The following is a 27,547-nucleotide window of genomic DNA, read 5'->3' on the forward strand; positions in this document are numbered from 1 at the left end:
TTAGCTTCTTCCATTTTCTAATGATTGCTCCAACAGGGGACCTTTTTTTACTAAGTTGCTTGGCAATTTCCCCGTAGCCCTTTCCAGCCTTGTGGAGATGTACAATTTTGTCTCTAGTGTCATTGGACAGCTCTTTGGTCTTAGCCATGTTAGTAGTTGGATTCTTACTGATTGTATGGGGTGGGCAGGCGTCTTTATGCAGCTAACGACCTCAAACAGGTGCATCTAATTTAGGATAATAAATGGAGTGGAGGTGGACATTTTAAAGGCAGACTAACAGGTCTTTGAGGGTTAGAATTCTAGCTGACAGACAGGTGTTCAAATACTTATTTGCAGCTGTATCATACAAATAAGTAGTTTTAAAAAATCATACAGTGATTCTGGAATTTTTTCAGTTTTTAGATTCTCTCACAGTGGACATGCACCTACAATGACAATTTCAGACCCCTCCATGATTTCCAAGAGGGAGAACTTGCAAAGCCAGGTGTTCAAACACTTATTTTCCTCATACACACATACTTATGTATGTGTGTATGTGTATGTGTATGTATATATTATATATATATATATATATATATATATATATATATATATAATTCATTACCACTGAGAACTTTCAACAGAGCATAAAATAGACAAGCACATGTACAAGTACAATAGTTATTTATTAAGATTTTTTTAAATGTACATTTGTCATGTCGCCACCACAGAGAATAATGATAAATAAAGCTAATAAAAAAAGCTTTAAATCATAGCACAAAAAGAAAATCCATAATTAATACTTTTACCTTTTTTACATTATAGATATTTACAAAATGTGGTATTTTTCCCCCTTTTTATTTTTACACAAAATTGGCTAAATTACGTTACACGGACCTAATGCGGGTAGACGCCATATTTAATTGTTCATGAATAAAAACGATCGCTTTGTGTGAAGGTTAAAAGCAGTAATTTCCCCTCCAAAATTAATCATATTTCTGTTTGTTATTTGTGACAGCTAAACAATGAATTAAATTAGTGAACAATGAAAATAGCGTCTATATGACCCACTGCGTGAAGCAGACGCAAGTTAGTTTTGCATTCCCGTGACAATTTTTTTTTTTTTTGTGCAGCCAGATATCAAATGAGCAAGAAGAACACATCCGAATACATGGCAAGGTGCTGCTAGTAATAATTCCTCTAGAATTATACGTTTCCTGAAGAAAGATTTGGCAAGTTACAGAATGTGATCACCATATTCGCGGTTTATCCGACAAAATCATGGACAAAATGCGTTTGTTGAGTTTGAATTCTGTTGGTTAAGCTTCAGGTGGGACAAAAGAAAGGATAGAGGATGAATACATCGCCACAGCGCCCTCTGTTGGTTAAGGCATTTCAGTTCTCATTTTAGCACCATAACATAACAGCATGCAGAGAATGGCAGCGTCAGCAGCAACATTTCCTTTGTGGGAATATGCTGACGGATCATAAAAGTCTCTCGAACATATGAATTAAATCCCAAGAGGTCATGAGCAAATGATCGATAAATGAATCATGAGACATTCATCACTCTAATGCATTAGAGAGGCGTGTTAGGTAGAAGTTTAATGGAAAGAAACTAAAAACAGAGCAAGCTTAAATTAACACTTTTATCTGCACAATATTTCCTTGTGTTCAACAGAACGGTTAGCCTGGCCAGCAGGCGAGGGCTTTTTGATTGGCCAAAATCTAGTGATTAGAGGGTACAAACCAGGTGTTTAATACACAAACACAATGTATATTCATACTTTTACCACATTGGCCTGTCAAATCCAACATTTCTGCCTTGAAATTGAACGTTGAACTGCATTGCGGCTAATACAACTTTCATTAGTTAGCCTATGTACTGTAAAGCTGATTCCCTCATCTCTTCAATTTGTGTTTGATAGTAAAAACAAACAAAAAAAATCTTTAAAAAATACTGCAGTTGAAAACACCCGCTCTTTTGGTAGCTTACGTTGAAAGCTAGCTTTATGTTTGGTTGAACAAATTTACATAACATTCATATGGTACAGTAAAAGATTATCAAATAAAACCTCGCAGGTAAAGGAGGCCGTTTACCAGATAAGTGGAGCTGATCGATTGTCTCATTTTAAAGCCAGCCATTTTTTTCCCCACTTGACATGTGCTTATAAAGTGCTAAGGATTAAAATTGCATTGAGGTTTACAAGAAGAAGAAAAAAATGATGTGGGTCTGTGAAGCCTGAAGAGTCAAAACAAAATTATATTTTAGGTGAAACACATTTTCATTCTTCTCCTTCAGTCATTTAGGGATGGAAACGTGATTAACAAACCCAATAAATAAAAAAAATACAAATAAAAAACAGCATTTCTTTGCGGCAATATGCTCTTTTCCACGTTTTCATATGCATCCCTTTTATTCATAAAAGGCATTTTGTGACCCTTGTGAAAGAAGTAAAACCTTATGACTATTGGTTTGTTGGTCTGCTGCAAGTATATATTAGTGAGGCACATGGTAACATGACGGGGGTGAAAGAAGGAGGATGGAAACATGTAGAAACTTAGTCACTGCATTGCAAACTGGCATTTGAGTTCACTCACTTTGATTATTAGTATCTTCATTAGTCAAATGTCCTTCGAGAGCTTTCAAAAGGTGACTTATACAGTCGTTCGAAAGCCAGCTGTCTTCCAGCGTGATGCCACTTTCTAAATCTCACAGGAAGTCCGTGTGTGGAAAAAAAAGTGCCTTATCCGACACGTATTGTTCGCTTGTGGTCATAGGTGTATGTGAGGGATGGAAGGCACTGTGCAGTACGCTGGCTGCTGGAAATCAGGCCACAGGAAATGATCAGTTTAAACTTCCTGTCCAGGCCTGACGCCCATCAAGACCACAGGTATGTGCTTCTAACTCTGGTTTACAAGTCCACGACCAGAGACCGGCAGCCCTGCATGGAGGCATTGTGGGGTAGTGGAAGATGAAGAGGGGGCCGAATCAGCAGAAAAAGATCTCTCCGTCCGGGGTCGTGCCTGGAACCACAGTGCTCTGAGAGTCTGCAGAGAGACAAAAACTAGGTCACTTTGGAGCACTTTGGACAAACTTGAAATCGCATTCGCAACACTTTGAGCTTATGTTGTCCGTCATATTTCTAAGTGGAAAACAATATTCAGTGGTAGAATTATAGTTTAGGGTGGGAGTTTATTTTATGGACTGTAAAAAAGCGAGTCAGCTGATCATAATTTTAAACTGTAACTGATCGTACATTATTCTGTTTAATTTATAATTTTGTTCAATAAATAATAATAGTAAATTGCTTAATGCGATCTCAGCACTAAAATATAAAACAATAGAATCAAACAACCCCTTCCGTTAATATTTCTTTTAATCCACATAAAATTATTAGTCCTGTCGTATCGATTAATCATGATTAATCAATTTATACAATTACAAAGTGTGTGTACTGTGTATAATTATTATGTATATATGTATATATATATATACACACACACACACACACGCACGCATATACATATATATAGGATTTTTTTTATATTTATAAAATATGTTTATATATAATATAAATAAATATACAGTATTTCTTAAATATGCAATATTTCTTAAATATGAACGAGTGTGTATATATTTATACATCAAAATAATACACAGTACACACACATATACTTGACAGCACTAATAATTATATAAAATAATCTTCATACAATAAATGTAAATCAAATTAAACCTAACAAACAAACTTAAACCATACAAAAAATATATATATAAAATGAATTACATAATATTCACACACATGAAAAATATTTAAAGGATAAATAAACCAAAACAAGCATTTGAAATTAAAATAAATGTTAAATAATCTCCAAAATAAAAATCTAGAAAGAAAGAAAATGTATACAATAAAATTAATATTAACCAAAAGGAATCAAACGCTAAAATAAACCAACCAATCTTCATATAAACAATGAATAAATAAACTAAATATTTGATCAAAATGAATGATTTTCAAATGTGAGAAGACAGGAGAGACATGCAACAAGCAAAGCTATGGAAAAGAAATGGATGCCTGGGAAAAATGATTATTTGATTAACTATATCAAAATACTGGACTGCAAATTGATCCATTTGACCAATTCGAATCCATTACTACCAATCGTTGTGTAATCATTTTGGTTAATAATCCATATCACCCACGTGTAATTAAATCAGCAAAAGATGTTTCAGAGCTGATGAAAGTTGCTTTTTGATTTTTTCCCCCATATTAGAATAGAAAAACATGCACAGATGAGTACTGCAGTGGCACACATTCACACAGCAGCAAAATACAGTTGTCAATCCTGTATGAGCCCATAATATGGTCACACACACACACACGCGCACACACACACACGCGCACACACACACACGCATGAGTGACAACCACATAGTGTGGACATAGCCAGTAAGACCAGGGACATTAATTGAGAATGGGACAATTAGGGACAGGGACACCAGGGACACTCTACCTGCAGTCTGGCTCTGCTGCCCTTTTCCCTTCTTCTTTTTCTTGTCCTTCTTCTCCTTGGACTTGGCCAGCTGTAGCAGGCGGCTGGGGATCTGGCTCTGCGCCTCGCTGTTCTGGCCTTTCTGGCTTGAATTGGAGGAGAATGGATTGAGGTTCTTCCCTTTGCGTTTGGAGTCCATGCGGGACAGGAAGTCTTTGGAAGACGGGGAGGAGGAGAGCTCCATCTCTGAGGGGTCACGGTCTAATGAACCAGTGCTCTGGAACTTCGAGGAGTCCTCAGATGTGGTGGAGGGGGTCCGGTTCTTCCTCAGCGCCTGCAATAAAATAAAAAACATGGTTTAAACACGAACAAACAGAAGAGGCACTACCTCTTTTTAGGCAAAGAGGAAGAAAAGCTACTCCGGCTGCTATTACGTTTCAAATCATTTTGAGGTTTTAGGAAAAAGGAACTATATTTAAAAACAAGACGGTACAATTACATAATCGAATGTGCAGGCCTTTTGTTCACATGATTAGAGAACAGATTTTGGGGCAGAATGGAAAAGATTAGTGATTTTTCTCAACTAATCAATGTTACATAGTGCAAGTGTACTGTACCATCACAGAATAATGACTTACAAATGCATCTTCAACATATTTCCATTCAGAATATAGAAAACTGAAACGCTGATGAAAACGATCACCCGTGTGACTTTCTTCCGTGCGAATCGCTTTGTTCCTTATAATTACATATTATGATTGGGGACAGAAGCTTTGAAGCTTAAGAAACGATCATAAAACATCTGACTGACATCATACAGATATCATGTATATGCTAAAGTAAGAGGGCAGAGTTTAAGCAAATAACGACTTTCATAAATGTTTCTTGAGCAGCAAGTCATATTAGAATGATTTCTGAAGGATCATGTGACAATGAAGACTGGAGTAATGATGCTGAAAACTTGTGTTATTTTACATTTTAAAGGGTTAGTTCACCCAAAAATTCTCTCATTAATTACTTACCCTAATGTCGTTCGACACCCGTAAGACCTCCGTTCATCTTCGGAACACAAATGAAGATATTTTTGTTGAAATCCGATGGCTCAGAAAGGCCTTCATTGACACCAATGTCATTTCCTCTCTCAAGACCCATAAAGGCACTAAAGACGTCCTTACAAAGCCCATCTCACTACAGTGACTCTACAATCATTTTATGAAGACACGAGAATAGTTTTTGTGTGCAAAAAAACAAAATAACGACTTATATAGTCATGGGCCGATTTCAAAACAAAGCTTTGAACCGTTATGAATCAGCTTATTGATTCATGATTCGGATTGCGAGTCAAACTGCTGAAATCACGTGACATTAACGATCCGAATCATGATTCGATATACGCTGATTCATAACGGTTCAAAGCTTTGTTTTGATATCGGCACATCACTATACAAGTCCTTATTTTGGGTTTTTTGCACACAAAAACTATTCTCGTGTCTTCATAAAATGATTGTAGAGTCACTGTAGTGAGATGGGCTTTGTAACGACGTCTTTAGTGCCTTTATGGGTCTTGAGAGAGGAAATGACATTGGTGTCAATGAAGGCCTTTCTGAGCCATCAGATTTCAACAAAAATATCTTCATTTGTGTTCTGAAGATGAACAGAGGTCTTATGCATGTCGAACGACATGAGGGTGAGTAATTAATGACAGAATTTTCATTTTTGAGTGAACTAACACACTAAAAATATTTCACAATAGGTTTTTTTTAAAGCCTTGGAACATTTGACATTTGAAAACATTTGAAAAAACATTTGAACGGTAGTGTATATTGAAAAGAGTGGCCAGGATATTATTCACGACATTGATGGTGTGCAAATAACAGGATCTTCATTTTTCACAGACTCTCTCTTTAAATCCCTCTCATTGACCTCCAGCCTCACCTCTGTTTGTCTGATCTGCTCTGCCTCTCTCTGCACTTGCTCTCGTTCTCTCTCCAGTTTCTTCTGGCTGTCTCTGAGCCGTGCCAGGTCTCTCTGATACTCCTCTTTTTTACTCTGGAGGTCTTGTTTCTCCTCATCCAGCTCTTTGCATCTCCTCTGCACCTCTTCCTCTTGGGTCTGCAGCTGCATCTCTTTCTGAGTCAGTTCCCGCTCGCGCGCTTCCCACTCTTTCTCCCTGCGCTTCCTCTCTTCTGCGTGGGCAGCCTGCTGCTTTTGAAGGCTGGCGACTTCCTGCCGCTGCTTCTCCAGGCTCCGCTGTTTCTCCTGCTCGATTAGCGAGCTGGGCCTTGACGAGGAGGAGGAAGAGGAGGAGGTGGAGGAGGAGACGGACGGGTGACGCGAAGAGGGCTGGGGGCGTTCGTTTAGGGCGTGCCGTTGGTCCTCGATGAAGGTGTCTTGCTGAACCACGACAGCCTTTGTTGGAGGTGAGAAAAGCAAGGAGTTTTAATTTGCTTGCAAAAAAGAAAGGGTTAAAACTCTAACCTGGAAAGAGAGAAAATCCTCCAATGATTTACTCGCCCTCAAGCCATCCTGGGTGTATATCACAAACTTCTTTCAGACGAACACAATCATGGAGTTATGTTAAAACATGTCCTGGGTAATCCAAGCTTTATAATGGTAATGAATGTCAGCCTAAAATTTGAAAAAGTGCATCCATCCATTATAAAAGTACTCCACACAGCTCCGGGGGGTTAATAAAGGCCTTTTGGAGTGTGTCGATGGGTTTTTGTGAAAAAAATATAAATATTTAAAACTTTATAAAGTAAAATATCTAGCTTCCAGCGGGCCGTCTTCCATATTCAATTTACAAATAAAGAAATAACTGGCACGACGATGACGTCGGATGTAGTGTTAGAGTTTTAAACTTTTAGAGGCGTTACACTTTCTTTGTAAGTTGAATGTGCCTTTATTAAACCTCCGAAGCCGTGTGGAGTACTTTTATAATGGATGGATGCACTTTTTTAGCATTCACATTTTGGGCTGCCATTCACTGCCATTATAAAGCTTGGAAGAGCCAGGACATTTAAAAAAATATATAACTCTGATTGTATTCGTCTGAAAGAAGCATGTCATATACACCTAGGATGGTTTTAGGGTGAGTAAATTATAAGATCATTTTCATTTTTGGGTGAACTATCATTTTAAAGGAACACTCCACTTTTTTTGAAAATAGGCTCATTTTCCAACTCCCCTAGAGTTAAAGTTTAGTTTTACCATTTTTTTAATCCATTCAGATCTCTAGGTATGGCAGTAGAACTTTTAGCATAGCTTGGCATAGATTGTTGAATCTGATTAGACCGTTAGCAACTTGCTCAAAAAAATGACAAAATAGATTTTTCTTAAAACTTGACTCTTCTGTAGTATCATCAGGTACTAAGACCTGACAGAATGTTACAAGATGCTCCCTAGGGACTATACTCTCATTCCTGTGTAATAATTAAGGAACTCTGCTGCTGTACCATGGGTGCAGCAGCGCAATGATATTACGCAGCGCCTGAAAATAGTCCCTGTGCAAGCAGGTTGTCAATCTGGTTTTGTTGACAGGGGTTAGCCTATTTTCCGTCGGTCTTAGTACATGATGTAACTACAGAAGAGTGTAGTTTTAAACAGGAAATATATCGAAAGTCTTTGGTCATTTTTGAGCACGATGCTAATGGTCTAATCAGATTCAGTGATCTATGCTAAGCTATGCTAAAAGTTCTACCACCAGATCGGCTGAATGGATTCAAAAACTGTAAAACTTTTCTTTAAGGTGCAAAACCAAAATTAAAATGAGATGGGCCCCATATCTGGCGGCCGAAGATCACTTGTCCCGGCCAAAGGCTGATAATCACCCACTTAAGGTCAACAGTGGCTCAAATCTATCAGAGTGCATCTTTATACGTAATAATGCACTCTGCTTGATTACAAGTCCGCAAAATAAACCCCTGCATTTATACATTTCATTTCTTTTCATGCGCCTTCTGTCATGCTGAGGGATGAGAGCTGCTGGCCTGAACAGAGCAGAGAGCGAGAAATAACAAGACAAAAAAAGAGAATGACTCACCTGTAATGTGTTGAGCAGGTCATGAAGATGAGCGACGCTTTGAAGAACCTGCTGTGGGAGGATAAAAGGATTGAGAGAACGAAAGCTGGTCTCATCAATTTAAGCTGAGATGCAGATGGCTAGTTTACTTTTTAGTTCCTGTACATTTAATAATTAATATATATATATATATATATATATATATATATATATATATATATATATATATATATATATATATATATATATATATATATATATATATATTTTATCATTTAGATATTTAAATATATTATAATGTATTATTTAATAATTGTATACAATCTGTCCAGAGCTGTTTTTAACCCGAAACGCTTACCTCGTTGTTCCTCTTGAGAAGGAGCAGGGGGTTGGTGTTGCTTGCCTGTGGGAGAGAGAGGCAGTCACAGGGTCAGTGTACTGGTAGAAGGGTACAGTACATAAATTAATAATCAGCAATCCATGTGCTCTTCACTGTAGGGCCCTGCCGGAAATAAGACGCTGTGATGACGGGTCACATTAATCTGATTGATGACAGATGACAGTCTTCATGTGTCCTCATAATCTAGTTATTATACACTGTAGTTATGTTCTATGAAGTGTGTGTGTGTGTGTGTGTGTGTGTGTGTGTGTGTGTGTGTGTGTGTGTGTGTGTGTGTGTGAACCTGCAGTTCATTTCAGGCAATGAGCATATCTTCTGATGCTCAGCACTTAATGGCTTGAGCATATGGTGAGGCACTGATGACTAAACATGAATCAGGTTGTTAATGGGGATCTTAGAACAGCATTTGAAATAAGAGTGAATAAGAGCTTTTTAAACAATGTACTTATAAAACAAGCATTTATTATATAAAATTGACTGTATTATTATTTATATTTATTAATAATTATATTTATTATATTCAACATGAAGTCCAAAAGTGTTTTTTAATTAATTTGAAATTAATCCGCATTATTAATTTGTGTGTATTATATATATATATATATATATATATATATATATATATATATATATATATATATATATATATATATATATATATATATATATATATATATATATATATATATATATATATATATATATATATATAAGATTATGATTGGGTGGTGTGGGAACTTTTTTTCATAGCAGAATTGCAGCATGAAAATTACATTTGGTGGGGGTGTGGGGAGGAGTGATTTTTTTTTTTTTTCACAATTAATATTTCCATTTAAATTATTAATTATATATTCATAGAGAGAGAGAGAGAGAGAGAGAGAGAGAGAGAGAGAGAGAGAGAGAGAGAGAGAGAGAGAGAGAGAGAGAGAGAGAGAGAGAGAATTTTTTTTAAATGGAAATGTAATATATAATATTAATAATTTGTTTTATTTATATAATATATATATATATATATATTTATATATATATATATATATATATATATATATATATATATATATATATATATATATATATATATATTTTTTTTTTTTTTTTTTTTTTTTTTTTTTTTTTTAATGGAAATATTAATTGTGAACTTTTTGGGGTTTTCACTCCCCACCCATGTAATTTTCATGCTGCAATTCTGCTATGAAAAAAAGTTCCCACACCACCCAATCATAATCTTTCTTATACACACACAATTTCGAATAGCTGCTTGCTTGACCCTGTTTGTACCTTCTTTAGAACGCTGTCTGACTCAGTCCTGCGGAGCTCTGCAGAGTCTTCTGTCTCCTCTCTGTCTCCATCTGCAGGAGATCAAACACATAGACAATCAGTCTCCATCTCAAACACCCACACACATCACAAAACGCTCTTTCACACACTCCCACGTTTACACACACGTGGAAAACACACCCACCTTTACTTTTGGAGATGTTCATCTGGTGACTATCAAAGCCTCCAAAGGTTTCCGCCCGTCGTGGCAAAGTCACGGGCCCCGCTGCACAGATGCCGTCCTGCACCGCCCCTCCTAGACTGTCGTTTACCAGAACCTGTAATGTCTCAACTGCAGAAATGAACAGAAATTAGATTTTAGGGTTTTGTGAAAAACCTAATGTTTGTAGAAAAATCAAACACACACCCACAGCTCACAAAAAGCTGAGAGGAGGAGACCGAAATCAATACTCTTTTTCCAGTTCTTGACCTGTAACATTAAAGGAATCCATTATCTATTCGTGCCCTGCAGAATCAGATCAGCCTTACGTATCGATTCTGCCAATGTCTACGTTCTTTTAATGAATACTCCTACTTGCTGTATGAACTGAGACTAGCATTATCTATCACTCCCACATTCAAAGCCAATGTGTCTTCTCAGCACTCTGAAGATATTTCTCACTCAGTGCACTCTCAAATGCAGTTCAGTAACATCATTTATTCAGTTTTCAATGTTGCTTTGTTTATTTGTTCAAAGGAATGTTCTGGGTTCAGTTCAAGTTAATAGCATAATTTCAGTTACCACTGAAAATATTTTTTTGACTCTCAGTCTGATCAGAATGCAGAAGGTCACTTCACACATTTTCTCTGATCGTATACCATATGACCATGAAAAGACAAGTTGTAAATACCCTCTGAAAAACTTTCTGATCACTCAAACCACTTCAGAAGAGAGTTATAGACGCATTCCAAATTAAACTGGGCAAGTGTAAATGCATATGGTCGTTGAAGCCACATATAGTTGTCAGAATTATTGGCAGGGAGCACTGGTAAATATGGCTGTAAAAATAAATCTGCATTGTTTATCCTTTTGACCTTTTTTTTTTAAAATCTAACCTTTCATTGAAGTAAAATAATTGAAAGTGGGGGGTTAATCACATTATGAAATAAATGCTTTTCTCCAAAACATGTTGGCCATAATTAGTGGTACCCTTTTATGAAATACTTTTTGCAACCGTCTCTTGCCAAGACAACAGCTCTGATTCTTCTCCTATAATGCCTGATGAGTTTGGAGAACAACTGACAAGAGATCAGAGACCATTCCTTCATACTGACTCTCTCCAGATCCTTCAGATTCACAGCTCCATGTTGGTGTTTCTTCTCTTCGGTTCAGCCACTCATTTTCTATAAGGTTTAAGTTAGGAAACTGAGATAGGCATGGCCGGAGCTTCGTTTTGAGCTCAGCGACACGTTTGGGTGTTGATTTTAATGTTTGTTTTGGATCGTTGTCCTGATGGAAGATCCATCCACGGACCATTATAAGTTTTCTAGCAAAGGCGGTCAGGTTTTGATTTATCATCTGTTGGTATTTGCTAGAACTCATGATACCATGTATCTGAACAAGATGTCCAGGACCTCCAGCAAAAAAAAAAAAAAGGCCTACAACATTAAAGATTCAGTGGTATTTTAACCGTGGACTAGGGGTACTTTTTATAGCTGCCAAAAAGCTCTTTTTATAGTTTCATCTGACCATAGAACCAGGTCCCTTTCGAATTTCCAGTCAAGTCTGACAACTGAATATGCTGGAGTTTGTTTCAGGATGAGCAAGAAGGATTTTCCTTGAATCCCTCCCAAACAACACGTGGTAATGTAGGGGTTGTTTGATATTTTCTGACACCAAGACTCAACTAATCTCTGCAATTCCCCATCAGCAATCTTTGGAGAGTATTTGGCCACTCAAAATCTCCTCCTCGCCTTGCTTTAAAACGGTACAGACACACATCCTATGATATGACAGCGCTACTGCAACACACACCACGTTCGCCACAGATATGGCCTGTTGCAGATGAGTAGCTGAGTGTCTTTTCAGCAAGCCGACGATCATAGTGACGTTAATGAAACTGAAAGTTTGCCATCGCATCCTGAAGCTCAAAACACTGTAATCATCATTCAAAATAGTGAACCTAAATGATCATACCAGTGCTGATACCAAGTAACAAATCTGATAGCGGTCTAATCAGTAAAACCACATTAAGTGACCAGGTATCTCCCTAAAGGCCCATTCACATGAAGGACGATAACTATAATGATACAGATATAGTTCTAAACATAGTTCTCAATATTAAAGAATATTTAAGAATAGCAGAGTTCACACCACAGCAATAACAATAACGGCACAGAGAAACGATAACGTTGGAATTATTTTCAAATTGCCTTCATCCAGCTGATGAACGATAAGGACATTGACAGCCAATCAGAATCAATTCTGCTATAATGAGCTTGAGAATTTTAAAGTGGTATGGTCGCTAATATTGTTATCTTTTTAGTTATAGTTCTTAGTGTGAATGGGCTTTAATTTGTGTGTAACTATTAGCAATTTTATTTTTTAACTCCCCCAACAGCTAAAGCTCAGCATAAAGCCCCGCCCCAAACTCACACCATTGGCTGCACTGCTGTTGCTATGCTAGGCTGGTCGGAATGTGCAAACAAACAGTAATGTTTTGATAGCACCACAGAGCCATAGATATAGAAACACAGAAACTTGACTTACAATAAAAAAGATAAAATAATATTGAGAAAGATTTTGCTACACTTATAGTGATTTTCCTCACATTCCGTTTTCTCAACCACTACCTGTATTCATCTGTATTTATCATTGTAAAAAAACATTATTTGGGCTGTAAATAATAAAACATCATGTTTGCAATATTTTTTTGTTGTTGTGTGTTTTGGTACTTTCATGATCCATGTATTCAATTGCTTATTTGTATTTTGAGCAGTAGATAGATAATGTTTGCAAGTATTTAAAGTGTTTTATTATTTTCATTATTCCAATAACTAGTACCTACTACAAGTACACAGCCAGTCCTAAGTTTTCCAGAGACTGACGCTCACAAAATGAATGTGATTTTGAAGAAAGCTTGTGTAACTGGCCAGGGAACATATGCGCGGGCTGTACTATGATCTGATGCAACATGTTGCTAACACCCTCGAGTTCACTGAGTCATTTTAAAACCAAATTATGTTCTACATTTCCACCCTCTAAGATTGCAATATTTATAAAAAAACGTTTTCCCCCATGTATCCGGAGTTTACTAGCTGCCATATGTTTGTAAGGCGACCACGGCGTTTTTCCGACTTATATAATAAGAATTATATAACTGTGCTAGTCGTCTCACCTTCCTTCAGAGCCTCCTTCATGATTGGTTCCCCTTTGGTGATGTCATCGGGCGTGGCCCTGAAGAGCATTCTGTTGCGGAGGCCGGTCTCGTCGGGTACGGCAGAGTCACACATATCTCTGAACAGCTTCACTTTCTCCTCCAGTAAAGTCAAGATTTGCTCGTCCCTCTTGTGCAGCTGATCTGTAAAGACAGATGTTCATTTTATAATGGGCAAGATTCACTTCATCTATCCACCACAACTTAAAAAAAATGTCGACAGACACTTTGAAAAATTATACAACGAAAAATTGTATAATTATAAATGATATAATTATACAACCAATGAAAAATTATACAATGAAATATTGTATTCATTAGAAATTTCCATTATTTAAAACTTTAATTTCTGTGGCTTCTCCTTAAAAGTAACATTCATTAAGATTTCTGGAAAATCTGGAAATATCAGTGCATTTTTATGTACCCAAAACACAAACCATATCTACACACAAAATGTAAGGAATTATATGAAATTCTGTACCCCTCAGCTCCTTGACTTTGATTTCCTGAAGTCTCCTGTCCTCTTCGTTTTCACTAGGCACACCTTCATCTTCATCTCTCTCCCTGGAGGAAATCGAGAGTCTGTAAAGAAAGACTACCAGCTCTCACAAATTGTGAAGTTTAGAGTGTCTTTTGTCACAATTATTTTACGTTAAGCAGACAATAATTTTTACTTATTATTTACATTACTTTATCTAAATCCATTAAACCTAAAACCCCAAAACAGTGCATTACAACATTATAATGACTATAATGAGTTATTACATTTTACAGTGTTATTAAATTATTAGTTTTAATGTTAACTTAGAGAGTGTTTGATAATAGCAAAGGTAAAAAAAGTAAATATAGGGGAAATTAAATATCTAATATTAATATAAATGTTATTATATCTAATAAAAATAGTAAAAACCAGTTTGGTTTATGTGTACAGTACCGGTCAAAAGTTTGGAAACATTACTATTGTTAATGTTTTTGAAAGAAGTCTGCCATGCTTATTAAATCATTTATTTGATCAAAAATACAGAAAAAATAGTAATTTGTGAAATATTAAAATAATGTTTTTCTTTTTAAGAAAAATTTATTTCTGCCACGCAAAGCTGAAATTTCATCAGCCATTACCAGTCATTAATGTCACATGATCCTCCAGAAATCATTCTAATATGTTCATTTGATACTCAGTTATTATCAATGTTGGAAACCGTTATTCCACTTAATATTCTTTTAGAAACTGTGATACTTTTTCAGGATTCTTTTATGAATAAAAGTTCAAAAGAACAGCATTTATTAAAACAGAAATATTTTTTTACAATATAAATCTTAACTATTACTTTTTATCAATTTAACTCCTATGAAAGTATTAATTTATGACCTTAAAACAAAACAAAAAATATGTTAAATAAATGCTGTTCTTTTTTTAACTTTTTTATTCATCAAATAATCTTAAAAAACAAAAAACATTTACAAATCAGAATATTAGAATGATTTCTGACGGATCATGTGACTTTGAAGCCTGCGGCAATGGCTGAAGAATAAATTATATTTTAAAGTATTTTAAAATAGAAAACCATTATTTTAAACTGTAATAATATTTCACAATATTACAGTTTTTTCTGTATTTTTGATCAAATAAATGCAGGCTTGATGAGCATAAGAGACTTCTTTTAAAAACATAAAAAAGTAATGTTTCTAATCTTTTAAACCGGCACATGTATAATGAGTGTATAGTGTGTAGACTCACGTTGACTGCATGGCCTCCTTAATGAGAAGCATCCACGTGTTCCTCTCCTCTTTGGAGCTTGCATGCACCTCAACCATCTCAGGCTTCTCAATGCCGGCCGTGATCAGGAACAGACCTTTCTCCTCATTGGCTACTTCCCTCAAGATGAGTTTCTGCAGGGAGATGACGGTGGAGCGCTGGTCCTGAGAAAGGAGAATGAAGTGATGAGAGAAGAGTAGAAAATCAGAGCCAGGTCATAGGCCACAATAAGAAAGTGCCAAAGATCTTGTTATGCAAATGTTCCATTTAAAACCAACACAGCAGCAGAGACATTACACAACACTAGATTGTTTGGATCAGCTTCCAAACAACAAAAGTGTAAAGTAAATATATTATCGATGAAGTCACAAGCAGAGGAATAAAGATAAACATACCAAAGAGGCGAATATGTACTTCTGATCTTTCTCCTGCAGGAACACAATCACATCCCTCAGTAGCAGAGCCTGGACATCTGGAGAAGAACACATCAGATTAAAAAACAGGCCATGTTTGTGTTAGTGTGGGTGTATGTTTCTGTGGTGATAGACATGACTGTGTTGTGTCAGTGAAACGTCAAGGTTGTTTATCCATGAAGGCCTACTGTATGCTAGATTTTTACATTACCTGAATAAAATGTGAATGCAAAACTTGGCACCACAAATGTAAGCTGTTGTAATTGGTTTCCAGGGTGTTGTTATGCAGATGCGAATGTGTTCTTAATGGCTTTTAGCTTGTTTCTGTTCTGCGGTTGCTACAATGTGGTGGCTAATTTCTAGGATGTTATATGGTTGCAAAAGTGTATGGGTAGTTTTTAGCATGTTGCTGTTGTTACATGGTTGGCAGGGTATTGTGATTTGTTTTCAGGGCATTGCTGGGCAGTTGCTAAGGTGTTCTAAGTCTATTTGTATTATGTTGTTATTGTTACATGCCTGCTTAAGTCTTGAAGGTGGTTGTTAATCATATGCTAAGTTAGTTCTACACTTGCTTAAGTGTTGCAGGCTGTTACCAGGGTGTTATTGCTGTTTTTATGTGTTATCATGTTAGTGTAATTTCACAATTACATGGTGTTGCCAGTGTATTGCAATATGATTGCCAATGTGTTCTGAGTTTTTTTTAGCATGTTATGTTACGTAATTGCTAGGGTGGTGTAGGGGGTTGCCAAGGTGTGACTAAGGTGTTCTAAGTGGTTATCATCACGTTGTTGCTGTTATGTAGTTGCTAGGGTGTTGTAGGTGGTTGCCAGGGTGTTGCTAAGGTGTTCTGAGTTGGTTTTATCATGGTGTTGCTGTTATGTAGTTGCTAGGGTGTTGTAGGTGGTTGCCAGGGTGTTGCTAAGGTGTTCTGAGTTGGTTTTATCATGGTGTTGCTGTTATGTAGTTGCTAGGATATTGTAGGTGGTTGCTAATGTGTTCTGAGTGGTTTTTATCACGTTGTTGCTTTTATGTAGTTGCTAGGGTGTTCATTTAAGAACACCCGGTTGCCAGGGTGTTGCTAAGGTGTTCTGAGTGGGTTTCATCATGTTGTTGCTGTTAAGTAGTTGCTAGGGTGTTGTAGGTGGTTGCCAGGGTGTGACTAAGGTCTTCTGGGTGGTTTTTAATCACATTGTTGCTATTATGTAGTTGCTAGGGTGTTGTAGGTGGTTGCTAAGGTGTTCTGAGTGGTTTGTATCACGTTGTTGCTGTTACGTAGTTGCTAGGGTGTTGTAGGGGGTTGCCAGTGTGTTGCTAAGGTGTTCTGAGTGGATTGTATCATGTTGCTTTAGTTGCTAGGGTGTTGTAGGTGGTTGCGAAGGTGTTCTGAGTGGGTTTTATCATGTTGCTGCTGTTATGTAGTTGCTAGGATGTTGTAGGTTGTTGCTAAGGTGTTCTGTGTGGGTTTTATCATGGTGTTACTGTAATGTTGTTGCTATGGTGTTGCCAGGGTGTTGCTATGCAGTTGTCGTGTTCTGAGTGGATCCGTTTACTAATAAAGCCATTGCACTGGTTCTTACCCTTGAGCCTGCCGGCTGTGTTCTTGAGCTGTAGCGGCCCGTCGTGAATTAACTTTTGCCCACGTAACAGATCCTCTCTGGCAAACATCTGCCCACTTTTCATCCTCATGATTGACTTGCTGTCCGTCCGGTTGTACACTTCCCTTAGCCTCTTTTTCTTTTCATGCTCGTTCACTTTATTGTCCACAGCCGCAATCACCTCTTTTACCAACCTCAGACTTTGGCTTACGTCTTCATGGTCCTCCTCATTTTCTGTCAGGAAACACAAATATTACAAGGAGCAACACAAATAAGGGTATTAAAAATAGCTTTACTACTACAGTAACTAGTTGTACCTTTCGTGTGCTGCAGTATTCTCTGTAGTAACACGGGATACTTTGTGATTCTTTGTGTGACTAACAATATACACTCAGGAATGCTTAGCCGTCGGACAACAGGGCTGCTCATCTTTTTCTAGAAAACAGAAACAGATGTGAAACATGGGAGCGGTTCCATTTTAGAGTCTTGAGAAAGAAACAAAAAAAGCACAAGAATAAACGCTTGAGGATACTTTTACAAAAAAAAACATTTCTGAGTATGAGAAATTTGTATAGGCAAAATCATTTCAGATGCTACCTTGATGAAAGCTTGAAAACGTTTGTCTTTGGTGAGAAGCTCCTTGTAGAAGTTCACCGCTTCATTGTGTCTGCTGCAATACTTCCCATAGACTTTCTTCATTCTGTCGGCACTGGAACCTGAGAACTAGGGAGGAATAAAGAGTGGAAAAATTGCATGTTACTTATACTAAATGCTCCAGACATTACAAAACAATGCATCTCAACAGATGCTCCACCACAGGTTTGAGCCTGATGTTACCTGAGAGACCAGCACGTCACCAATCTTTTGGATAACAATGCCACCCTCTTCCTGGCTGCCGGACTCTTTCTTCCTATCGAGCAGGTGTGAGAAGAACTGCGTGTGCAAGTCTAGAACTTCGTCTAACATGGGGAGCATCTTCTCTACAGTCTGGACCTCCAGCTGAACCTCTCTCAGTAGCCCTTTACTGTAAACATCAGCCATGATCTTCAAGGTCCTCACATGGTGCATTTCCGTCTGGATGAGCTCTGATAATGAGAGGAGGAAGAAACTTTACCACATGACCTTGTGTGTTAATGACCTCATTTAACCATTTCTCACAAAGTTTGAAAGTGAAAGCAGAAGCGTCTTGGGAGGATCTGCTATTATTCTTACCATAGATGACATCTTGCCTCTTGATAACATCCTTTTTAAGCTGTTTCAGGAATTTCTTGTCTACGGTAAAGCTCCAAGAATCTGCCTCCAGCTCTTTGGCATCGGCTTCAAATTCTCCCATCAACTGACTGTCCATCATCTCTGTACCTGCCATACACATGTATTATGAATATTAAAACTTCATGAAGTTCAGAACTTGAAGACTTTGGTAATGTTGGCAACGATTCTGGATGAAGAGACTTACCCTCATCGGTAAGAGATTCCGTGGATTCGGTGACTTTACTGGTCTTGTGAAGGGAGTCGGTAGACTGGGAAAGAAACTTATGAGCCTTAAGAGGAGGGTCTTCCATTTGTCTGAAAGTCCAAAGAACAGAAGATATATTGTATAATGCATGTTTTAATGCCTTACTGATTTTATAAAACAATGACTGTACAATCAAAATATTAAGGACACAATTCTTAACAGTTTAAAGGTGCCTTAGAATGAAAAATGTAATTAACCTTGCTATAGTTAAATAACAAGAGTTTAGTACATGGACATCACATTCAGTGAGTCTCAAACACCATTGCCTCCTCCTTCATATGTAAATCTTGATTGTGAAAAACACCATGGAAAAACAGGCTATTTTCAACATAAAGCCAACAGTGACGCAATCGCTGAGATCATTAATATGTACGCCCCCAACATTTGCATGTCAGCCCATGTTAATTTTCAGGCAGAACTGATGGAGCCGTCGGGAGTTCAGCATATAAACAAGCGTCAAGTGAGGATAGCGAAAACGGCAGATCATGGACACAAATGTCATGTTCCAGGCTATACAGGGGACGTGAGGACTTTTCATAGCCTTCCCACAGATAAACAATGTCAACAGTCATGGTTGATGTTTATTAACAATCGGATACCGCAACAAAGTAATTCAAAGTTGTTTGTTTGCTCGGCCCATTTCACCACAGAGAGTTTTTCTAACCTGGGGCAATATAGCAGGATTCGCTCAGCGTCTGATACTGAAGAAAGGGCCGATTTCAACCGTATTCCTGCAAGCAGTAAATAGTAATTTTATCCACTTACTGACTGTCGAACCCATTTCAGATTAAATTGAAAGTTTCTTAGTAAGACAACATTACGATAATATCCTGTGCTGTCTAGATCTAACGCAAGAGGCTAGTAAAATAACAATTGGAAACTCCAAGTAGCACTCATAACAGTTTGTCAAATGACAAAGGTTAATATTATTTCCTGTCAGTGGTCATAAAATACAACAGTAGATACGTTTGTCGATCCCTTTTGGCGGATTGAAATCTAAATTAGCCTATATTCCATCATTAACACAACTCAGAAGCTAACTACGTTTACTACTACTGTTTAGTTGCTTACAGATCGCTCATTTGATCCTTGTAGCTAACGTTACCTTCACCATCTAAGTTAAAACGATAGTCATTTGACAAGGCTTCTAGTCAATTTGTTAAATAAATATACATTATTGAAAACTGAAGTATGATTATTTTGTATCGGGTGAGTAGTAAACATGACACTGACTATTTTGTGTGGCTTCTACATTACTTTGCTTGGCTAAATAAATCGACTTCTAAATCAGTACTCTACTGTCAAACTGTAACGTTACTGTAAACAACATATTTACATGCTACCCAGTTCAGTTTGTGAGTCAAAGTTGAGAAGCTATCATTGTAAAATCATTGCCATGACGGATAGTATAGAAATGTTAGCTGTCATTGAGCAGTAGTGCAGTGAAACAGCCAATCAGAGCAGAACTCTGCATTAATATTCATGACCCTTCCAAATAAGGCAAAAACCGACGATTACATCATAGGGACAATTTCTAGGGTTGTAAATGGACCTGAAAAAACATATCTGGACAATTTTTGACCTTAAATAAGCCACATACCCTCTATTTAGATATTAGAGAACAATTTAACATATTTTTTTTAATCATTCTAGGGCACCTTTAATGATGAATTAAATGAGATGGTAAAGCATAAACTAAAATAGATGAAATCCTGTTGATATCCAAGAATAAACGTGATTTTAAGAGCAATTTCAATATTTAATCTAAAAACATCTGTATGTTTTCTGTTAGCAACGGCACTGACCCTGCAATGTTATTAATGGACATGCTCTTGGACAGAGGGTTGCTGTTGAAAGACATGATGCTGCTGGGGCTTTTCCGAGGAGGGGCGAGAGGAGCGGGTTGGTCATCGGGAACAGAAATGGCGGACCACGGACGTTCCCGTGCCGGGAGGGCTAAACAGATCAACAACAAATGGTCAGATATTTAAAAGACACAAATAAAGAAGAAATACATGAATGTGTGAAGGATTTACTTTTACTTCGCAGCGTGACACCAGGCGTCGAGGCGGAATCTGTAACGGTCTGCTGCTGTTTTTGCTGCTGAAAGAAATGTTTTCACAGAAATATTCAAGTTTTTCTTATAAAGAAACAGGACTCAAAAAAAGTTCTGTAATCACACTCATGCCATACTTTTGTGAATAACAGCATACAGGTTTGGAAAGCACAAGTAAATACTGATATAATCTTTATTTTTGGGAAAACATTCTCTTTAATCGTATTATTTCTACAGTTTTGGTGACAGTAATTTGAATATAACAAGGAAACCCTTGAAACGCAATGGCCCTGTTTATGACAGTCATATGAGAACCAAGATAAAAGTCAATGAATTACCTTCATTTTGACCTTGGCACAAACAGGGAGACTTTCTCTGCAAGCTTTGTGGACATGTGCATTGCAATCTGAAACAAACACACACACACCATACAGTCAGAACTGAATTCAAAAGCAGATAGAATGAGCTAAAGCTGTAAAACAGCAGTAAACGGAATAGACATCTGGAAGAAAAGTGGTGGTATACTAATACTGTGCCATTTCCTGCTTCCCCCTTTGTGTAGGAGAGAGATAGAGTCAGAATAGCCTTTTTTCTGCCCGTCTCCACCTCTGCCAAACAGCTGAATGTTTACCACAAATTTAGCCACAAAAACTTTGGGGTTGAGTCATTGTTTAAACAAAATTTCTTTATGAAAACAAAGCTAAATTGTGATTTTCAGAAGTTCATTTGAAATAAAATTCAGAAACAATATATAAAACGTATACCATAAGCGATTGGTTATTATTTCAAATGTACAACCGATTTTATGTTATGTCCATTTACTATCAATGCTAAACAAAAACGCTAACTTTAATGCTGCTAATTCTCAGTCAAAACATACCTGTCCTGTCTTTTGCCTTTCTCTGTCAGTGTACTTTGCACCTCATGACCACAAAACTACAGCAAAGTTAGACACTCCCAAAAGAGATTTACAAGCTTTACAAAATAAAACCACAAACAAGATTGTGTGAATGATGGCATCAAGGGCTGCTAGACCTACAACAACCTACATGTCCGAGGGCGTAGAGATTTCGATCTTTTCCCTGCAAGCTCACAACTTTCCCCACTCCTACACGACTGCAAACCCCACACAGTCACGGAAAGTGTCCATTTTATAAGAAAACAATCATACACTAGTGTGGTGTCAGTAAGATTATTTTTCTTTCAAGTGTTAAAATTAATCAATTTAATCAGCATAGATGATGAAACAGACCAAGAGTGACAGGAAACACGTGCACAGCTACATACGTTTCAAATATATTGTGTATTTAAACTTTCTCCTGAAGAATTAAACAATATTAAGCAGCACCACTGTTTTCAACACTGATAATAATAAAAAAGATTAATAATTATATTCATCAAATTAGCCTATTAGAAGAGTTCCTGAAGGATCATGTGACACTAATAATGGCTGATGAAAATTATATTTTAAAATGTTTTAAACTAGAAAACAGCTATTTTGAACTCCCACAATATTTCAAAATATTACAGTTTTTACTGTATTTGAAATGGTAAAATAGAGTATACTTAATTGGAAGTAATGAAGGGTTGTATTTTTCACCTGCCCACATGGCCTTGATGACATCATCAGAAAAGTAATTTATTTTCAAGCAACTCCTATTTTTAAAAAAAATGCAGTTTTGTACATCTAAAATGTACAATTTCAAAAATGTTATTTCAAATGTAAAATGAACATTTTTAAACTGGTCTGCCTCAGCGCTCTAACAGCGCTTGTCAATGTCAAAATGATGGCCAATCAGATCAAAGGAGGAGGGGCTTAATGTTTACTGATGATGACTGAATTCCAGCGCAACGTTTTAGTTTTTAGTTTTACACTGTTTTGAGTGCGTAAAAATGGTAAGATAAGTTAAACATAAAATATTTGAAAAAAATGTTTTACAATGGATGTGTAAACACACAGTAACATAATTTAGAATTTTAAATATTTAATAATTTAAATGATGTCACTGATCATAACAATTTTTCAATTTTTACTTATTAGACATAAAAACAAGTGTGAACCTCTGCATGCATATATATATATATATATATATATATATATATATATATATATATATATATATATATATATATATATATATATATATATATATATATGCATATATATATATATATATATATATGCATATATATATATATATATATATATATATATATATATATATATATATATATATATGCAAATAATAATTTATATATATGCATATAATTGCAAATAATTATTATTATTATTTGCAGAGTTTAAATTGATTAATTCACAACTAGACAATAATTAGACCTTGAACTTCTTTTACCATTCTTTATCCCCAAATATGCATGATATATTTATTTAATATCATAAGTCTGTTGTGATTATTTGAATTCCTTTTCTATGTAAAACACTTTGAATTACAATTGTGTTTAAATTGTGATATATAAATAAACTTGCCTTGCCTAAAATAAAAGTTCTTTTTTTTAACAATAATGTCTTTATATAAATCACCACATGTACATACAAAAAATTTATATATACACACACACACACACACACACATTTTTGTTTATGTACGTGTGGTGATTTATATAAAGACATTATTGTTACAAAAAAAAAAAAAAAAAAAAAAACTTTTATTTTAGGCAAGGCAAGTTTATTTATATATCAGAATTTAAACACAATTGTAATTCAAAGTGTTTTACATAGAAAAGGAATTCAAATAATCACAACAGACTTATGATATTAAATAAATATATCATGCATATTTGGGGATAAAGAATGGTAAAAGAAGTTCAAGGTCTAATTATTGTCTAGCTCTAATTTACACAATTGTATTTTTTTTTTATGTACCGGTATGTGTATATGTATATATATGTGTATGTATATATATGTATATATATATACACACACACAAAATAAATAAAAATAAATTACGTCATCTTTTTTGTGACAAGAATCCAAGATCTTATCAGACCAACAAAAAAAAAAGTTTCGAGTGTCAGTCACTTTTGGGAAACGAGAGGAAACGGTAATGAGTCTGCCAGCACATCCTCTGAGAACAATAAACAGAGAGTTCTACAGTATGGCGGTAGCGGAGCGCTGACAGGATGTTCCAGTGCGCTGACTCGTCTCAGTACAGCGCTGAACCTCACCAGCTGTGTGCGGGTGGAGCGACAGAGTGATGCAACGTTGTGTAATGCCTGACTGGGCAGATGGCCATGATTCTAACCCCCTTTTTTCCCCTTCATTTCTTTAAAACTGTACACATTCTGAGATGCATATCAACCCAATTTTCCACACATATTATACACAGCGTTGTCTCTAGAAACCTGTGGATTAAAATGACAAATAAGATCACAAAGGCTGACTGTCTAATTAAAACAGCTATGCTATTCCTAGAGACAATCTGTGGGCAATTTCTCTATGGATTCAATTTATTTAACCCGCTTCCTGTGTGAATCTCCTGCTATGCAAGCTTCTGCAAAAAGCACTTTCACAGCGGTAAATTAAATTCTGAAGCACGCGGCTGCACTGCAAATGACAGTAAAGGAGGAAGTGCCAAAAAAAGACACCAGCCTATGGCAAAACAAAAGAGCGGAACGAGTGCATAGAGTAGAACCGAGCAGTATTTTACCACTGTTTTGTTTTTGCACACATTTAATTTAACGTAAAACACAACTGATAGCAATCCAAATACATTTGAATCAAACAAGTACCCTGCATCTGTATTAAGTTTAATATTATTATCATATCAAATGACATGCCGTTTCCGCTTTTGTACAGGAGTGTTATATCAGGAGTGATGACAATATGAATATTATTGTTGGATTGACGTTTAGAATGAAGTTTTAAAGTATAGTGTACAGTAATAGATGAAGTACAGAGTAGTAAAGAGAATGGAGCATAACAGAATAAAGAGTAAAGAATGTATAATAACATAGAAAGGAAGAAAAGGTAAAGGGGATAAGAGTGTAGAAAGATAGGAATAGAATTATAGAACTGTAGGGTATACAACAGAAAAGAAAAGTAGATGTACTGTAGATGAGTAGACTGTATACAATAGAAGAATAAGAAGAGTAAAATAGTTGTGGAATAAACAGTAAAGAAGAATATAGAAGAGAATAAGAGAAAAGAATATGAAACAGAAAAGAATAGTAGATAATAAAGTATAGAATAGAAGATTATATATATCCTCTATGATGAGGGATGTGCTCTTACTGGTGCAGAGGAAAGCATCTTTAGTGTTGATGGGTTTGTTGCACTGGTGGCAGAGCATTGTGGGTACTGTCATGATGGCAGTGAAGAGATGCCCGTTCGAGGATCTCCTCTCCTTGTCCTTGGCATCTCGATCACGCTCCTTGTTCTTCTCTTTCTCCTTCTCCTGCAAAATTCAAAACAGGATGTGACTGAATGAGTGTGAGTGTAGATGCGTGATGCGCTCTTTCAGTATTACAGCGGCTGGCAGACGCTCAGAGCTGTGCTTTAGACTCTCCATTACAGCAGGGCCCAGCACAGATGGGAGATTAAATGGGAGCGGGGCACATCCATCATAAAACTCGCAGTGTCAGCAGACCACTGCTCCATCTATCAGAGGAGAAACCTCATCAGCTCCACAATCAATACTTTCATTAATATTCACCACTCATCTCCAACTGCAGGGACAAAACACACTTTGATACATTCTGAACATCTTTTGCACATTTATCTGTCGTCCATCTACTGTATAATCCATCCATCCACCCTTCCATCCATCCATCCACACACCTATCCATCTATCTACATACCCAATCCTTCACCTATTCACACACCCTCCCACCCTTCCATCCATCCATCCACACACCTATCCATCTATCTACATACCCAATCCTTCACCTATTCACACACCCACCCACCCATCCATCCATCCATCCAGATACATTCTCAACATCTCTTGCATATTTATCTGTCATCTATCTACTGTATAATCCATCCATTCACACACCTATCCATCTATCTACATACCCAATCCTTCACCTGTTCACCCATCCACCCATTCATCCACCCACCCATCCATCCATTCACACACCTATCCATCCACCTACATACCCAATCCATTCACCCATTCATCCATCCAAAATCAAAACACTGATACATTCTCGACATCTCTTGCACATTTTTCTGTAGTCTATCTACTGTTTAATCCATCCATCCATCCATCCATCCATCCATCCATCCATCCATCCATCCATCCATCCATCCATCCATCCATCCATCCATCCATCAAATCACTTATCCAATCATCCATCAATCCATACATCCATCAATCCATCCATCCATCCATCCATCCATACTTTGATACATTCTCAACATCTCTTGCATATTTATCTGTCATCTATCTACTGTATAATCTATCTATCCATCCATCCATACATCACCTATCCTTCTATCTATCCATCAAATCATCCATCCATCCGTCCATCCACCTATCCATCCACCCACCCATCCATCCAAACACACTTTGATACATTCTCAACATCTCTTGCATATTTATCTGTCATCTATCTACTGCATAATCCATCCACCCACCCACCCACCCACCCATCCATCCCATCCATCCCCCTATCCACCTACCCATCCATCCATCCATCCACCCACCCACCCACCCATCCATCCAATCCATCCATCCATCCATCCATCCATCCATCCACCCACCCACCCACCCACCCACCCATCCATCCATCCATCCATCCACCCACCCCAACACACTTTGCTACATTCTCAACATCTCTTGCACATCAAAACTACAGCATAGTTACATTACAGCAGCTCACTTATACATTTAAAGTGTAACCGTATGTATAAACCACTGATTGTGGCCATTTTCACAGACCAAACTGATTTCAAAATCTGCTACAGGAAGCAGTCCTATACCAAGATTAAGATCAAATAATAAAAAAACACTCAAAAGATTAAAAGGTGTCTGATTACTTCTTAGTATACCTTAACTGCTAAATAAGTTGAAGAAAAACATGCACATTTACTGAACTAGTATGGCAGTGAGTATAAATGGGTGGCTTAATATTACAACATTAAAAAAATTGTAATACAAATTGTAATGGAAGAGAAGAGGTTCAAAAGGCACTTCCCAAAGAGTTTAAACATTAAAGCAAGCCTACCAATAAAAAACAACAAGTATTTGACATTTCTCAACTGGGGTGAAACCATCGCAGCACATAAAAAAAAGTTGAGATAAATTGCCAATCAAATTAATTAAATTTCACATCTAACATCTAAAGATAATATTCACAAACACCACAACATCAAACAAATGTCTCTTTTGAATCTTCATGACTACTAACAATAACAGTAACAACAGTTGGTAACACAATCCTACCTCAACCAGACCACCAGTATTCTTGATCTTCAGTGACCGACCCTGCGGTAAAAACCTACGACACAACGTAGACATCCCTGAAGCAGGTAGTCAGTAACCGTACTGGCCTGAAGGTATAGCAGATGAGGTTATATCTGTCTGTCTACACAATCACACAAGTTCCCATGACGGAGAGCAGGCGAGTCAGCCAGAGGAAGTGACTTTCAGATTTTA

At 36.8% G+C, this 27,547-nt stretch overlaps 1 protein-coding gene across 10 annotated transcripts in view; it reads right to left on the minus strand.

Moving 5' to 3' along the window:
- Nucleotides 1-646: 646 nt before the first annotated feature.
- akap13 (A-kinase anchoring protein 13) overlaps nt 647-27,547 on the minus strand; it is a 122,880-nt gene continuing 95,979 nt past the window's right edge. For 4 of the 10 annotated variants that reach the window (XM_067436452.1, XM_067436453.1, XM_067436445.1 and 1 more), the window contains 21 exons: nt 25,180-25,342; nt 21,266-21,333; nt 20,908-20,974; nt 20,677-20,827; nt 18,812-18,921; nt 18,568-18,714; nt 18,193-18,440; nt 17,953-18,078; nt 17,673-17,790; nt 17,338-17,589; nt 15,743-15,819; nt 15,330-15,511; nt 14,073-14,173; nt 13,553-13,735; nt 10,360-10,506; nt 10,176-10,246; nt 8,856-8,900; nt 8,519-8,569; nt 6,412-6,885; nt 4,498-4,810; nt 647-3,030 (listed from right to left, as the gene is read on the minus strand). In XM_067436452.1, the coding sequence (XP_067292553.1) occupies nt 2,972-3,030; nt 4,498-4,810; nt 6,412-6,885; nt 8,519-8,569; nt 8,856-8,900; nt 10,176-10,246; nt 10,360-10,506; nt 13,553-13,735; nt 14,073-14,173; nt 15,330-15,511; nt 15,743-15,819; nt 17,338-17,589; nt 17,673-17,790; nt 17,953-18,078; nt 18,193-18,440; nt 18,568-18,714; nt 18,812-18,921; nt 20,677-20,827; nt 20,908-20,974; nt 21,266-21,333; nt 25,180-25,342 (3,153 nt within the window). In that variant the 3' untranslated portion in view covers nt 647-2,971. The remainder of the gene's footprint in view (nt 3,031-4,497; nt 4,811-6,411; nt 6,886-8,518; nt 8,570-8,855; nt 8,901-10,175; nt 10,247-10,359; nt 10,507-13,552; nt 13,736-14,072; nt 14,174-15,329; nt 15,512-15,742; nt 15,820-17,337; nt 17,590-17,672; nt 17,791-17,952; nt 18,079-18,192; nt 18,441-18,567; nt 18,715-18,811; nt 18,922-20,676; nt 20,828-20,907; nt 20,975-21,265; nt 21,334-25,179; nt 25,343-27,547) is intronic. The other 6 variants (XM_067436449.1, XM_067436451.1, XM_067436446.1 and 3 more) reach the window with 6 other exon arrangements.

Source organism: Pseudorasbora parva, chromosome 25 (genome assembly GCF_024679245.1).
Source record: "Pseudorasbora parva isolate DD20220531a chromosome 25, ASM2467924v1, whole genome shotgun sequence".
In the NCBI taxonomy this organism is placed as follows: Eukaryota; Metazoa; Chordata; class Actinopteri; order Cypriniformes; family Gobionidae; genus Pseudorasbora; species Pseudorasbora parva.